This window comes from Melospiza melodia, chromosome 2 (assembly GCF_035770615.1).
Source record: "Melospiza melodia melodia isolate bMelMel2 chromosome 2, bMelMel2.pri, whole genome shotgun sequence".
Taxonomy (NCBI): domain Eukaryota; kingdom Metazoa; phylum Chordata; class Aves; order Passeriformes; family Passerellidae; genus Melospiza; species Melospiza melodia.
In genome coordinates this window covers 102,525,060-102,539,084 of record NC_086195.1, presented here as the reverse complement: position 1 = coordinate 102,539,084, position 14,025 = coordinate 102,525,060, and the positions used below count along the sequence as shown (strand labels likewise).

The 14,025-nt window shown below is 39.1% G+C and overlaps 1 protein-coding gene across 21 annotated transcripts in view; it reads right to left on the bottom strand.

Annotated features, from left to right (window-relative positions):
* LMO7 (LIM domain 7) overlaps positions 1-14,025 on the bottom strand; it is a 132,430-nt gene that overhangs the window by 44,622 nt on the left and 73,783 nt on the right. For 19 of the 21 annotated variants that reach the window (XM_063149450.1, XM_063149446.1, XM_063149451.1 and 16 more), the window contains one exon: positions 164-194. In XM_063149450.1, coding sequence (XP_063005520.1) covers positions 164-194 — 31 coding nt within the window. Of the gene's footprint in view, positions 1-163; positions 195-6,560; positions 6,678-14,025 lie in introns of those variants that run through there. The other 2 variants (XM_063149462.1, XM_063149466.1) reach the window with 2 other exon arrangements.

Below are 14,025 nucleotides of genomic sequence, written 5' to 3'. Positions count from 1 at the left end.
TATTACAATGATTTGGGAAAGTTAGCTGCACATAGAGATCATTGTAAAGTGGCACTAATTTGCATCAGATAAATTAACAATTGAAAAGAACGGTAAATAGGATAGTACCATAAACAGAAGCATTCAAAAATAATTAATCACAATTAATGTGCAACTCTCTTACATTTTTCACTCTTCTGTTGGTCTCCTCTGGTCTGAAGCAGGGCAGAGAATGAGAAAAAGAGAAGAAAACAAAATGGTTTAAAATTGCTGGCTTAAAATTCAATTATTACTCAAGGCATAAAAAGTTTCAGGACCAATTATCAGTCAATATAAAATATGCAACTATGACTGTTCCAAAAGAAATAAGAAGCATTCCGCTTTAAATACAGTCATAACTCTGTACTATTTCAATTGTTACATGTAAAATGAGAAGCTAGTCAATCTATTACAGTTTCTGTTCTGAGAGGTACACAGGAAGGTTCTAGGCCTTTTTAATTAGCTCTCCTTTAGTTACCAACAAAACAGAAGTAGAAAACAAGCTGTTGACTTTGGGAAATATAGCTTCTATTAGCCAGGGAGATCACAGATTCACAGAATGGTTGGGGTTGGAAGGGCCCTTAAAGATCACCCACTTCCAATCCCTCTGACATGGGCAGGGATACCTTTCACTGGACCACACTGCTGAAAGCTCCATCCAGCCTGGCTTTGGAACCCTTACAGGGATGGGGCATGCACCACTTCGTCTGGACAATCCATGCCAGTGCCTCCCCACCCTCAGAGTAGAGAATTTCTTCCCATTAGCCAATATAAACTGACCCTCTCAGTTCGGTCATTCTCCCTTGGTCCTATCACTACATATCCCTGTAAAAAGTCCCTCTCAAGGTTTCCTTAGGCTCACTTTAGCTGCTGGAAGGCTGCTACAAGGTCTCCCTTGAGCCTTCTCTTTTCCAACCCGAATGCCCTCAGATTGTCAATTCCATATGAAAGGAGATTCAATTGTAACTTTTCCCCCAATTGTATTGTTTTCTAAAGTATTTGCCTTAGACAACAGAAAGCACTTTAGTCAAGAGTAAACTTTTCAGACCAAAAAATGAGAAACTGAAACTGGGACATCTGGAGAGAGATGATGTAGGGCTGAAAAGATGGGTTTGGGTTCTTTTATACAAATACATGTTTTTCAAAAAATATTAAATACATATGCAATCACTAAGATTAGGGAACATTTATATATATATTCCCAGCCTGTAGCACACCTTGGAAGTGTACCAACGGACACTCCTGTTCTCCTGTCACTCATTTTAAGAGCAAAAAGAAGAAACTTCTCAAATGGAAGGCTCCAAAAGTCTCTTAGTCCCCAGATGTAAATATTCAGGGCTGGACTGCAGACAGTGGTTTAACAACATTGCTGCATGCAGTGACAGCAGTTATGGAAGAGCAAATGGTTTAAATACACCCAAACAACTCTTCACCTACCCCAGATGTTGGTTTGGAGCTGGTTCAGCTACAAACTTCACACACAGCACAGCAAAGGGGTTCAAACAGAAAAGCAGAGTCTTCACATACAGTAGCAGAAAAACCTATTCAGAACTCCTTAACATGCCAGACCAATAATGTGTCAAGGTACTTATCCCATTTCTGTCTGTCTAGAAACACACTAGCCAAAGGTTACAGGAAAAAAAAGGAGAATAAACCATTAAGGAAACTGTTAGGAGTTAGTGTAATGAGGACACGGCTTGGTCACTCTTCACGGAAATGGAATAGTCAATGAGACGTGACAACCATCAGGGACACAGACCATCCCTTCCCTCCTCCTCCTTCTTCCTATTTTGAGAGCACCCGCTCCCACTCAGTGGCTCTAATTGCCTTGCCCATCCCCAGATCATAAAGAAATCAGGCTATCAGGAACACAAAGTCCTGAGACGGGTCTGACCTCCACAGTCCTTGCCTGAAGCTTCCTTAGTATCTCATGCCAGAGATGCCTGTGGCTTTGTAGCCAGTGACCTCTTTCACACAGATAAGGAAGAACCCTCCTCCTTTAATGTGAAATATTTACACTTTTTTGTTTGTTCTTTAATCCCTTCCAAAATCCATTGCTATTCGTTGTTCACTCAAGACTATTTTTGAAGAAAAAAAAATTCACTTTTTTTTTCCAGTAAGCTAAATTTTTTGCCAGTATCCATGTTGCAGGGCACACCATAGCTGTGACCTAATGTGCTACCAGAGACAGGTTGATTTCCCAAGCAGAGAATGGAAAACTTTTCTTACATCAACATTACACTTCTCATACTCAGTAGAGAGCATTCTTTAGGTTAGCATTCTTTACCCTCAGTGCCTTTTGTTACTAGAATTTCTGCTTTTGTTTGCAATTACAAAAGCATAGACCCTTGCTAAGGATGCCCCAAAGTTTGCTCCCAAACTTGAGCAGCCCAGTGAGGAGTGGAAAACTCTGCCCTTAGCTGGCAGGAGCATGTATCCAAAAGGCTGCCAGCCTTCAAGTAGGCCAAAGCTACAAGACTGAACACAATGATATCCACTTCTGCTTTCCTTGAGTTCTCTGGGATAATTTCAGTCAACCATTTTGCAACAGGAGCAATATTTAGTTGTCTTTATATTTCAATAAAATTTTCTTACTGAAATAACTATAAATACACTAGGCCTGTGTATCTGGACTAAAACCAAAACAAAACTTAGGCCATTCAGGTAAACAAGACAGCCTGAGACCAAAAATGCAGGCAGGGAGATATTTCACGGACTTGAATGAGAGACCCTGCTTCATTCATGTTTACTCTGCTAACAACAGAAGCAAGCAAACAAGTTGTTTACTCTTCATTCATAAAGTTTCTTCATTTGCATTACTATTTTCCTTCTCTAAACTTGCATCTATTGGTTTCGAAACCTTTTCAACAACCTGCCACAGTAGACACAGCCTGAGCAGAAGAGGAGAGGAAAAAATCCAAGAAAAACCCTGCTGATCTAGAACACTGTTCTTCATTTTTACATGTGTGTATTAATTATTTGATGGTGCTTAACCAAGGAAAAGGATGATTCTGAGTGATGAATGTACTGTCCTATAATCTGTGTTAAATGATAGGTATATAATTTTTTTTTTTTGTCAAAAAATCCTGATTAAAGAAGCAAGGCTGTTACCTAACTGGAAAGTCTTAAAATTAATTTCTGACCTACAAATTTCACAGTTACATCTTCTCTGAGACACGCAACTTGCAGAAGATGTAGTTTGGATCTGCTTGCTAACATTCTCTGTGTGAAATAAGAGCCTTTAAAGCCTTTTATATGTACAATCTGTCCGAGCTCATCTGTGTTTAATTGCACATGCAATTGCCTATTTCCCTTCCAGGATACTCAATTTAAAATATATATTGTGTTAATACTTATTGGTTAGAAGTGTGCTACAAACTGAAGAGCTTTTAGGATGAATTAATTTTCCCTGTGAGTATCAAAACCGAAAAACCAAGGCTTTTAACTCAATTGCAGTAAATGAAAACACAAAATGGAATAATTTCAGTACACGGAAATTCTTCATGAGGTATTATAAAAATAAAATAACTACTGTGCAATCTATGCAAATAATTCATCTAGGGTCTTGTGTATAACTCTGAACAATTATGCTTCATAGGAGGGGACAAGATGGAGTCACCAGCCTCAAGCATAGCAAATTCTTTGCTGCTGTAAGAGTAGGCATGACCCTACAACTCTTCTGACAAACTGTTACCTAACAGCAAGCTCCTGCTCTCACATCCAACTCCCCTTTGCAATCCTGGCTCTAAATACACAGGGCTTCAACACCCAGTTTCTCACACTATATTTGAATAAACTATTTAGAAGATGGAGTACAAGAACTTCAGCAATGTAGTTTTTAAGCTTTTCAAACACTCTGGGACACTTATAGCCTTATTTAAAACATAAGCCTATAGCACTGAAATGCACACATAACTGATTGCAGAGACATTTCTCACACAACAGCTAACTTAGGAAGGGATGGGGTAGCTCACTTGCTAAAGTATCTTTGTCAATGCAAATAAATGCCAATACTACATTTGGTTACTGTGAAAGTCTGCTTTTTCCTGTTTTCATTCAAAGATGTCATAGAGCCCAGTGGATGCTAATCATATTCTTTATGAATATTGGTGTAATCCAATTTCTGGTTTGAATAGGTGAATACCTTTGTACTGAAAGTTTTATGTACGCTGCAGCTTTGCCCAGGAGGGCACAGCCAAGGCTGCATCTTAAAACTAATCTGCTGAAATAATTCAGTTCCTCCTCACATGACAATGCAACACTATTTACTAAATCACTTTGTGTATTTTTAAACATTAACTTCTCTGTCTTCCCACAGGTTTTTTTTATCTCCTTTTGTTAACAATACAACTTTGCTAAAGACGCCTGAACTAAGCAAAGAAAGCTGCTAAGTATAGCAGTTAAGATCTTACTGGAAAAATTTATTGTAAATACTTTGTCTGCTCTTGCCACAATCTCAGCATTTAAGCATTGATTCTGAAGCCCAAAAAAACCCCCAACACCAATCTGCTTATCTTAACCTCAATATCAAATTCCAGCTAACAAAGAGGTCTCAAAATTGTAAAAGTAGAATCCTGATTCACAAAGCAGGAACCTTAAATGTTGGCAGCAGTATTAATAAAAGTTTACATACAACTTCAAGATTAGCCAGTCTGGAAAAGATCTCTAAAGTCTAAAGGCCACGAGACTACAACACGTGGGGGATATTATAACAGTAATTGTGAAGCACAACCGCATAAATCTGAGTTGAACACTGATGAAAAAAGATGTGGAACAACCACCTGTGGAGAAATAATGCCTTCTGTATAAATCATCTCATCTACGTCAATCCTTGGGCAAACAGAAGAATGACAAATGGGACAGGAATAGCTCTCACTTGTTGATGTGTGATATGCTTAGAGACAAAACATCTCTGTTACATTTGAACACAATACATATTGACAAACATCGCTTCCAGACTGACATGTTTCTCCAACAAAGACCACTCTACAAGAATAAAGCAAAGTGACATGGCAGATCAGCACAAGGCTGAGCCACAGCTCAAGGAATTCATTCTCAGCTCCACTGTTTGCTCAAGGTTAAACAGCAGAATTAGTCACCAAGGCCCTAGCCTGACAATACAAAGGCTTTGGCAGCAGCTCTAGCTTAAGGATTTCCTCGTCCCCTCTCTCTTCCAGCCACTCCTGTTTGCTGCCCCCGTGGTTATGCCAACACAACCTTGAATCACACTGCTGTTCCATGCTGCCAGAGGGCTACACCTGTTTCTGTGGGTTTTTCTTAATATACATTTTCAACCCCCAAATTAGCTTGCTGATCTGTTTTATATCATGCTCATACAAGCAATTGCACCAGCACCGTGGCAGAGGAGCAGGCTGGAGGCTTGGTGGAGGAGGACTCTGCTCCAGACACCAATACCGTGAGAACGCCCATGTGATGACCCTGAGACAGAGGTGCTCTGTGCTTCCCATTTTTAAGGAGTGAGGAAAGCCTGCTGAGATTATTTTAATGCATTTTGGGGCATTTAAAATATTTTTTTAAAACTGTAGACAATCATACACCCTTAGAGGAGCTAGCAGGCCATAGTACTTTTAAGAAATAATGAACTGGAGTTTAACCAATTATAAAACACATCCACTGACATCTACAGACACCACTCCAGTGCCTCAATACAAAAGAGCAGTGCATTTTAAGAAGCTAGATTTTTTTTTTACTTATTTCAATTTTTTTTAAACAATAAACTCAATAGTTTGGATTTTATTTTTCTGACACAGGATATGGTTTTGTTTGCCTAAATCCTTATATGTATTAAATTCCAGCAACTAGCAACTCGTGATGTCAAATCTACTTTAACACTTCACTTTATTATTTTCCAGGAAGAACAATGTGGAGCTCAGGACCACATCCAAGATACCAGAAGTCTGAGCAAAATTCTGGAGATAATTTTAAAGCATCCTGTTCAGAGAAGGGTCTGTTTCTCATATAGAAACATATTTAAATATAGTTATCGATTGAAGACTTAAAATATAAAAAAAACCAAAACCAACAAACAAAGAAGCAAGTTTGAAAGGAGATCTGTTCTCCCCAAAATGAGGGTTAGCTGCCAAGAATACATGTGGTCCTGTCCAAAATGATAAGACAAATCTGAACCCATTTACGGGGAGAAAGAAGGAACAGAGACACTCCCACTGATAGAAAGGAATGTGGCAGTGACAAATGCACCCTGCCCAGTGCCAAACCCATCCCTTGGTGATGAATACTTCAGAAACAGCTGCCAATCTGGTTTTCTGTCCTTTCCTCTGAACTACAGTACTCACAAACACAAGGCTTGAACACATTGCTGTTTAAAAAGCAGCACTGGTGTTCTTTGAGCTTCCATCCATCAAGGCAGCAGTCACACATCTCCACGATGCCCTCTGAAGGGATTGGAAGAGCCATACCCTGGCCTGGGAGCTGGAGCAGACCAGCTGGCTGCACAAAAGCCCACTCCCCACTCCTTGCTGAGCTCCTGGCTCTCCAGCCCTACACTGACCAGCTGCACTTACGGTTCTGAGGAGGATGTCAGGGGATTTGAAGGACTCCCGCACCCCCGCCGGGTGCTGCTGCGCAGGAGATGAACGCTGCCTGTCCAACTAGCAGCGGGCTCGTGCTAAATTTCAACCTCTTTGGCCACCTACTCAGCTGCTATTAATATTGCTGTTATCGGATTTCACTGAATTCCCACATGCTGCTGAGAATAGAAAGGCTCCAGTGGAAGATGTGGTTGCTGCATGGGTACAGAAACATGAGGACATTCCTCCAGCACTTGGATTCTTAGCAAATTGATATTCAACCCCAAGAGCCACAGTTCACTGCTGAGAATGCTGGAAATAAACCAGCCAGGCTATGGCTGCAGAGTTAGAGAACAGCGTTTGGAAACACACCTTTCTATTTGACTATAAAAAGCACATGCATTTTCCATAGCAACACGTCCACCAGACCCAATGCCACTCACATCACAGCAGCACAGAGTCAGGTATAAAATGTCAGCAGAAAGCGTTTCTCCGTGCCCCTACGGAACCCCTGGCTGACAGCAAGGAGCTCCGTGGGCCCTGATGAATGAGCAGCCTGACTCCACCCTGTTCCCCCACCTCCTAAAGCTGAGGGGTGGAGGAGAAATGCTCAAGAAGGAAAAGGCAGAGAGGGAACGGAGCCAGCCAACACCCTCCGTGGGAACACATCACCATCCATGGCTTCAGAGCCTGTCTTCTCACACTGCCTCTGGAGCACGGTGCTTCCTTGCTGATCTCACCCATTATGCCTCCACACCATTCTGAAATCCCTTATCAAAACAAAAACAGGCACTTCTAGAAAAGTGCATCAACCCCTGCAAGTCACCAGACGATAACATTATCCATTTCCTCATGCTCTTTTCCGACCCCTCCCTGGGTGGTCCATCTCTGCCAGTTTCCTCATACTCCAGTCCAATCTAGAGGTCCTCCCAAAGAGAAAACTAGCATCCTGTAGGGAAGAAGGCACGCCTGTCAAACAAAAATAAAAATAAATCCCACAGAAAAACAAGCAGAAGAGCCTCAATGATAACCTGAGCACTCTTGTTTGAGTGGTGAGCAGGGCAAGTGGTGTGGAGCACACGCTGCAAGTTGTTGCAGTGGCAAAAAGGAGGCTGATAGGATCGTGCACCTTCTGCTCAAATATTAAGCTCTATTAAAGAAAATTAAAGTTGGACTGCATGATATCTGAGACAGTTTCCAAAACAAACTGTCCTAAAATTGATAATAATTGATGTAGATTTGTCAATTGGTCCCTCTTTGTGACTTTTTCTTACTCTATTCCTAACCTGCTCTAAAAATTCATCAGCTTCACTAACTAATTACAATTAAACTGTGTGTCTCTTGTACTGTTTTTTCAAGAAAAAACTAGAATGCTTTGCCAAACTTTATTGGATACTTCCAATTCCAGATCTAGACTGGCACTTACCAAAAAAAAAAAAAAAACCAAAAAAAAAAAACCAAAAACCCAGCAGGCATTTTATTTCTGAAATCTAGTGGTCACATGCCATACACTTTGGCCAAGAAACATAAGAACATCCACTGACTTTTATAAGAAAAGATGGACTCTGCACAAAGTATTAGAAGTTGTGCAGTTGACTCTCAGCTCACACAGAGTGTTAGGAAATCAAATCTCAAATCACTTTGTTCACACTCAAGAAGACTTTTTAATTTCACAGGTGAAATTAATTCCTTCTCAAGGAAAAAAAAAACACTTTAATGCACACAGTATTTTAGATCAATTGATAGATAGCTATAATGTCAGTACTTACATATACTATAGGTTTTTACTTCTTTCCAAGTTTTGGTATTTAGAATTTGGAGCATATGATTTTGCTGAATCTCTCATTTTATCTCCCTGCTGCCTTTTTTTCTTTTTTAAAAGCCTGTACATATTTCGGTTGACCTTTGCACAAGGATTACATTAAATGTTTCCCCCCCCCTTTCTACCTTACTCCTTCCTTGTACCTCAAGAATCAACATACTTGAGCTCATCCTGTTGATCATCAGGATCATTATCTACATTAACTTCTCTTGCATTTAGTTTTAAGATCCTTGACCTTCATCCTCCCACACAAATCTAGACCATGTTGTTTAAATTTTGTACATTAATTTCAAGAGAAGTCAAGATGAGGAATGTATAATTTGGCTAACAATCTTTCCAAAACAAATAGATGGTATATCTGGGGAGTCACTTGAAAAGTAAGTATCAAAATAGAAAATTAAAAGCAATCCTGTAAGTTTTTAGAAATATATTCAAAACCACAAAAACATGCAGCTGCTAGCTTGCTCAAAAATAGTTCAAGAGCATTATAAAAAAAATTATGTAAAAAGTCTATTATTTGCTTCAGCTAAGCGGCAGCAACCATGCCAACTCACAGCATTATTTTTCATGACATGACCAAAACTCATTTTCTCTACTACCTAATGCCTCTTTGCCATTATTAAGTATTTCCAAAGCAACTGTCCTTTTTATTCCCAACTCTCACACCTAACTGGAATATTTCAACATCCCCAGTTTCCACACACACACCAGAAGTAAACTTTTAGAATAGCCCTCAATACTGACCACATTAATTCCCACCAAGCCTTGATGAGACTTGTCTGTACCAACTCCAGGTATGAATAAACAAATCACTGCAAGGTAAGTTAGGGTAAAAAATTTTCCATCTACCAAGTACTCCTAGCAACTGCCTATGTGCACTCTCTTACACTCAACCCCCAGGATTAACACAATTGTTCAATTTGGATAAAGCATTTAGAGGTGGTCTCTTGGGAAGAGCTAGGATTTGGCAGGTTATACAACATTGCTTGCTCAGAGAGAGATATTTTTATAGCCTCTGTACACAGGGAAGAGGAAAAATCCACCCCAACAATCTCCTTCATTCAATCTCCTCCCTTCATGCCCAGGGAAAGAGCCAGTAAATGTAATCCTTTGTTATTCTTGTGTCAAGCAAACAAGCAATGGTGCAGAAGTGCCTTGTGTATAAGCAAAACAGTTTACCACAGCTTATAACACTCAAAAGCAAGGTTTACTCAATTCCTCAGGGTATTAAAAAAAAAAAAAAAAAAAAAAAAAAAAGAAAACCCAGAACTCAAGTCTATGCTGCATAATTTATATCAGATATTTGGCAATGAACATATCCTCTGATAAAAAAAAAAAAAAAAAAAAAAAAGATGACTGACAGTAACTTGTACTGGATATTGCTGTGTTCACACTTGTGCTTACAGCCAGTTTCACCAGTCTAAATAGGCATCTGCTTGGCTGCTGTTGTTACGACACATACTCAGAAAACAATTCAGCACACAGGTGACTCAGAGTTACCAGCAGAAGCTACAGATGTCCTATTCTAGGCCCATAAAAGTAATCCAGGATTCAGTCCACTTCAGTCATCATCTCCTCAGGAAAGCCAAGACCCATAAATGCCACGTATATATATGAGGGATAGTTATATCTTCTGGAGAAGAGGCAGACCCCCTGCATTTTAGGGATACAGGGAATTTACAGCACCTGGGAGTCATTTCAAAGATTTCCAATGGCTCATTTCTTCCTCTAGAGCAATTCCAGTGTAGTGCTGGCCAAACTGTTGCGCAGGAGAACAGAGAATAGGGGCAGTGTATATGCCAGACCTCTTTTCATTCTAAAGTTTTGTTACATTATTAAAAAACAAATGCTTTTTTGTTCTGCAGTTCAAAGGGGGACTACTAAAAGCAAAGCTTTTGGGAAAGAGTGATAAAAAAATTTAGATTTATTGATAGAGATGCAGAGCAAAGATGAAGAAATGGAGGTACAAGGTAAGAGCAGCTTAGTCCATGATAAAGATTTTGGAAACAAGATGAAGTGATGCTGCATTTGTCCTTAAGTAAATCACTACTGCATGACTGAATAATTTCATTTAGTCTGTACACTCGGACTAAAAGCTTTAAAAAACTACTGGGTTTTCTCAGTAATATTCTGGCAAAATATTTCATGAGCAAATAAGAAGCACTGAAAAAAAAAAAAGAAAATGCTTCCTTTTTGGAATTTTGCCGTATTTTCTCTATGTTTCTTTGTGTTACCCTAGCAACACAGAGCACAACATCATCACTCATCACACAGAGCACAAGAGTATGAAATACAGGCTGAACCTGACTTCTCTCTAATAAAGTCCATTCTCTATTAACTTAAGGTGATCAAATATGTCCAAAAGGAATGAGATATGCAGATACAACGGAACTTTATTATTTCCCATGTTTTCTTGATCTGTCTGCATTTGTAAAAATATACTTAGAGCCAGGAAAGAGCTCCTCAATTAATGCAAAGTCAAATATTTATGCAAGCTTAACAGAAAAAAAACACTGAAAAAGGATGTATTGCCTTGAACCAGCTCTCCCAGATGTGGCGTGAAGTAGCAGCAAAATTTAAACCAAAAACAAGATACAAAAATGAAGAAAAATTTACCAAGTGTAGCTCACTTAAGGAAAAACGTGTCCCTTTTCTTTTAGAGAACAGACAAGATCTAAGACAAGTATATATTATTTTCCACATTTCCTGCAATTCTCACCTCCTATCCTCAGCTCTTGAAGCATCCACAATTAATGGAGTTCCTTAAGGATTCAGCTATTCTTATTCAGGTTCCTTATGGTTTCAGATTTATTTCTATGATATTTGAAATATATAAACTCAATTTGTTGCTATCAGTAATACTGGATAAATATTACCTCTTTTAATTAGCTTTTTTGGGTGAAAAACAATTTTTCCATCCCAAAAGAAAACAGTGCTTTAAGGCTGCCTGGAGCAGCCAAGTCAGAGGGTAATTTTAAACATTTGCTCAAAACATTAACGTTTTGGGGCCAGGTTTTCTGGCCAAGTTTTTAATGTTGGAAAAATGAATGCTTCTTTACTGTAAAGTGAGAGAATGGGTAAAGTCCAAATACTTGCTTTGCCAGAATGTTAGAAAACTTTTGTGGGAGGCAAAAAAAAAAAGAGGGGTGGGGGGAGGAGAGAAGTTAAGCTAGTCTGACCATATACCTCTGAAGTTGGAGTTTACATTCATTCTGACCATCCCAACCAACTGAAACCAAATGTGCTATTAGTCACTTAAGAGTTTCTGTTGTAAAGTTAGAGGAGTCTGAGAATAAAAACTTGAAGAAAATTAATGATATGGGAAAACAATCCTAGCCAGGGAACTATAGATGATCTCACACCGCTCTTTCACCAGTACTCATGAAGTATGTAATTTGTATCACAAAACTGATGACTGAGAAAAAAATAGGCTTAATACACCAATTAAGACATCACCAAAGTGCTCCAACAAGCTATTACAACTAAGTCTGATGGTAGGGAAGGAGTGGAACAAAACTATCAGATTCCGCTCCAAGTGAGGCCATGGCAATATTCCCAACATCTTTAACGAGTGCATGAGTAAATTCTAAATTGGGAATCTTCCTTCTCACGAGAAAGAAGATACTACATGCATCAAGTCTTGGAAATTGCAGTTAGCCATCTGCAGAATTTCACCAGCTGCCCAGCTAGATGAAGCACTGGAGAAGTGGGTTCCTTAAAACACACATGGTGGTTGCAAGCTATCCTTCCCAGAAGTCAATCAAACCACAGAGCCAAAATAAAACACAAAAGCAACCCTCAGGCTCTTGATAGAGTTATTCTATGAATTCTTTGTCCAACAGTCCTCATAATTTCTACAGGAAAAACAGGCACTATTTATCACCAAGAGAAAATTAACAAAAAACTAAGGGTGTGTCAAAACCTCTGAGAAGCACAATCATTACTGCATTTAATCATTGGAAAGATTATCAAACTAATGGTTAAACTGAAAAATACGTCAATAGTCCCAGTTTACTACAAACTGCAGCTTCCCATGGGACAGTACACATGCCGCATTAGTAACTGCTACATCCAGACCTGTTACCTTGGAATTGTCTATGAACGTATCCCTTTTGATCTCAAGTGTTTGGCCCTATTTTATTCAGAAATCCCAACAGCAGCAGTGCTGTCACTATATCCATAGTTTAACAATTCAGTGAAAAGCCAAGACTTTACCATCATCCTGCAATTAGGACTGATAGTCTAGACAGGATGAAAAATTAAAGGCAGCTCAATAAAATTAATGGGATGTTTCTCCTCTTGATTATACTTAATTCTACCTGAAACAAATTACAGTTGCAGAAGAATCACACAAAAAGTCATCTCAGCGGTCTCATGAGCAACACACACCTTACAACAGTGAGACTCAGAATAATTACCAAGATCTCCCCTTCTTTTCAGCTGCAGGCTAAGAGAACTACAAGAAGAAATTAACTCAGTGTGGAGGAGGAATGCCCAGTAGTATCCTCCAATGAGGAGAGGACACATCAATCTCTGCTGATGGCTTAGGAATAGGTTGCTAAATCGCAGCAAAGCCCAGCTATTCCTTGACAGGAAGGTAACCCCTAGAAAGTACAGGAGAAAAGAGAAGGGTGAACATACCTTCACGCTTTGACCCACAGATAGTAAGCATGGATGATAAGCTTGAGCATTATCATCAGGTTTGGTTGCCAGACAGCAAACTGTTGACCACATTGCCCACACAACATTGAAAGTGCTTTGCAATAGGCTACCACTTTCTTACTGCATGAAGTTAACAGGTGGAAAATACCATGAAAAAAATTGCTCCTAATGTATTATCTTCTCTCCATTTCAGTGTAGATGCAGTTGGTGGTCCACTTAACCTGCTATGATAATATATTTTAAAAATAAACTTAATAGAAGTCCCTTTTGTAGACTTTTTTTTTCCTTAGCGACTGAAGGTATAAAGATATACCTTCAGTATATCAACAGTCTTCACCATCAAGGAAATGCATTTATGGCAGAGTAGGACAGTACACCAGTTTCCTAAGATACTAAAAACCAGCTCATTCTGCCATGTAAGTTATGCAAGCATCATCTTTAGTAACGGAAATCAGTACTATCCAAAGCAGTTCATGAAATAACAAATCAGCCATCTGTTGGATGCTGATTTATTGAGAGAGACCGATTCAGAACTGCTCCAACAGTCAGATATTTACTGCTCAGAAAGAAGACAGATATGAAGCCTTCTGCCACACTGCATTTTAAGCTCTTCCCTTACAAAACAGCACATTGAATACATGTAAAAATATGTGCCCCAATCTTTTTTCAGGTAGGAAAGATTCTTTGGAAGCTTCTGCTAGGGAAAGAAATCCAGAACTGTTGCATGAACTCCAGACAGAATGTCAAACATGTAATTACTTGAAATATTATTAAAAGTAACATAGTTATTACTTAAGGCCCTGAAGGAAAAACCCTGACACAGGATAGGTACACAGGTGAGTATATTTGAACTTTTTTTTGCATAATAAAGCTCCCAACAAAAACTGTGCAATCCTTCAAAAAGGAAAGCCAAAAGGAAAAGAAAAATAAATTAAAAACACTGAGATATCATTCTTGGCAAAAAGAAAAAAATGA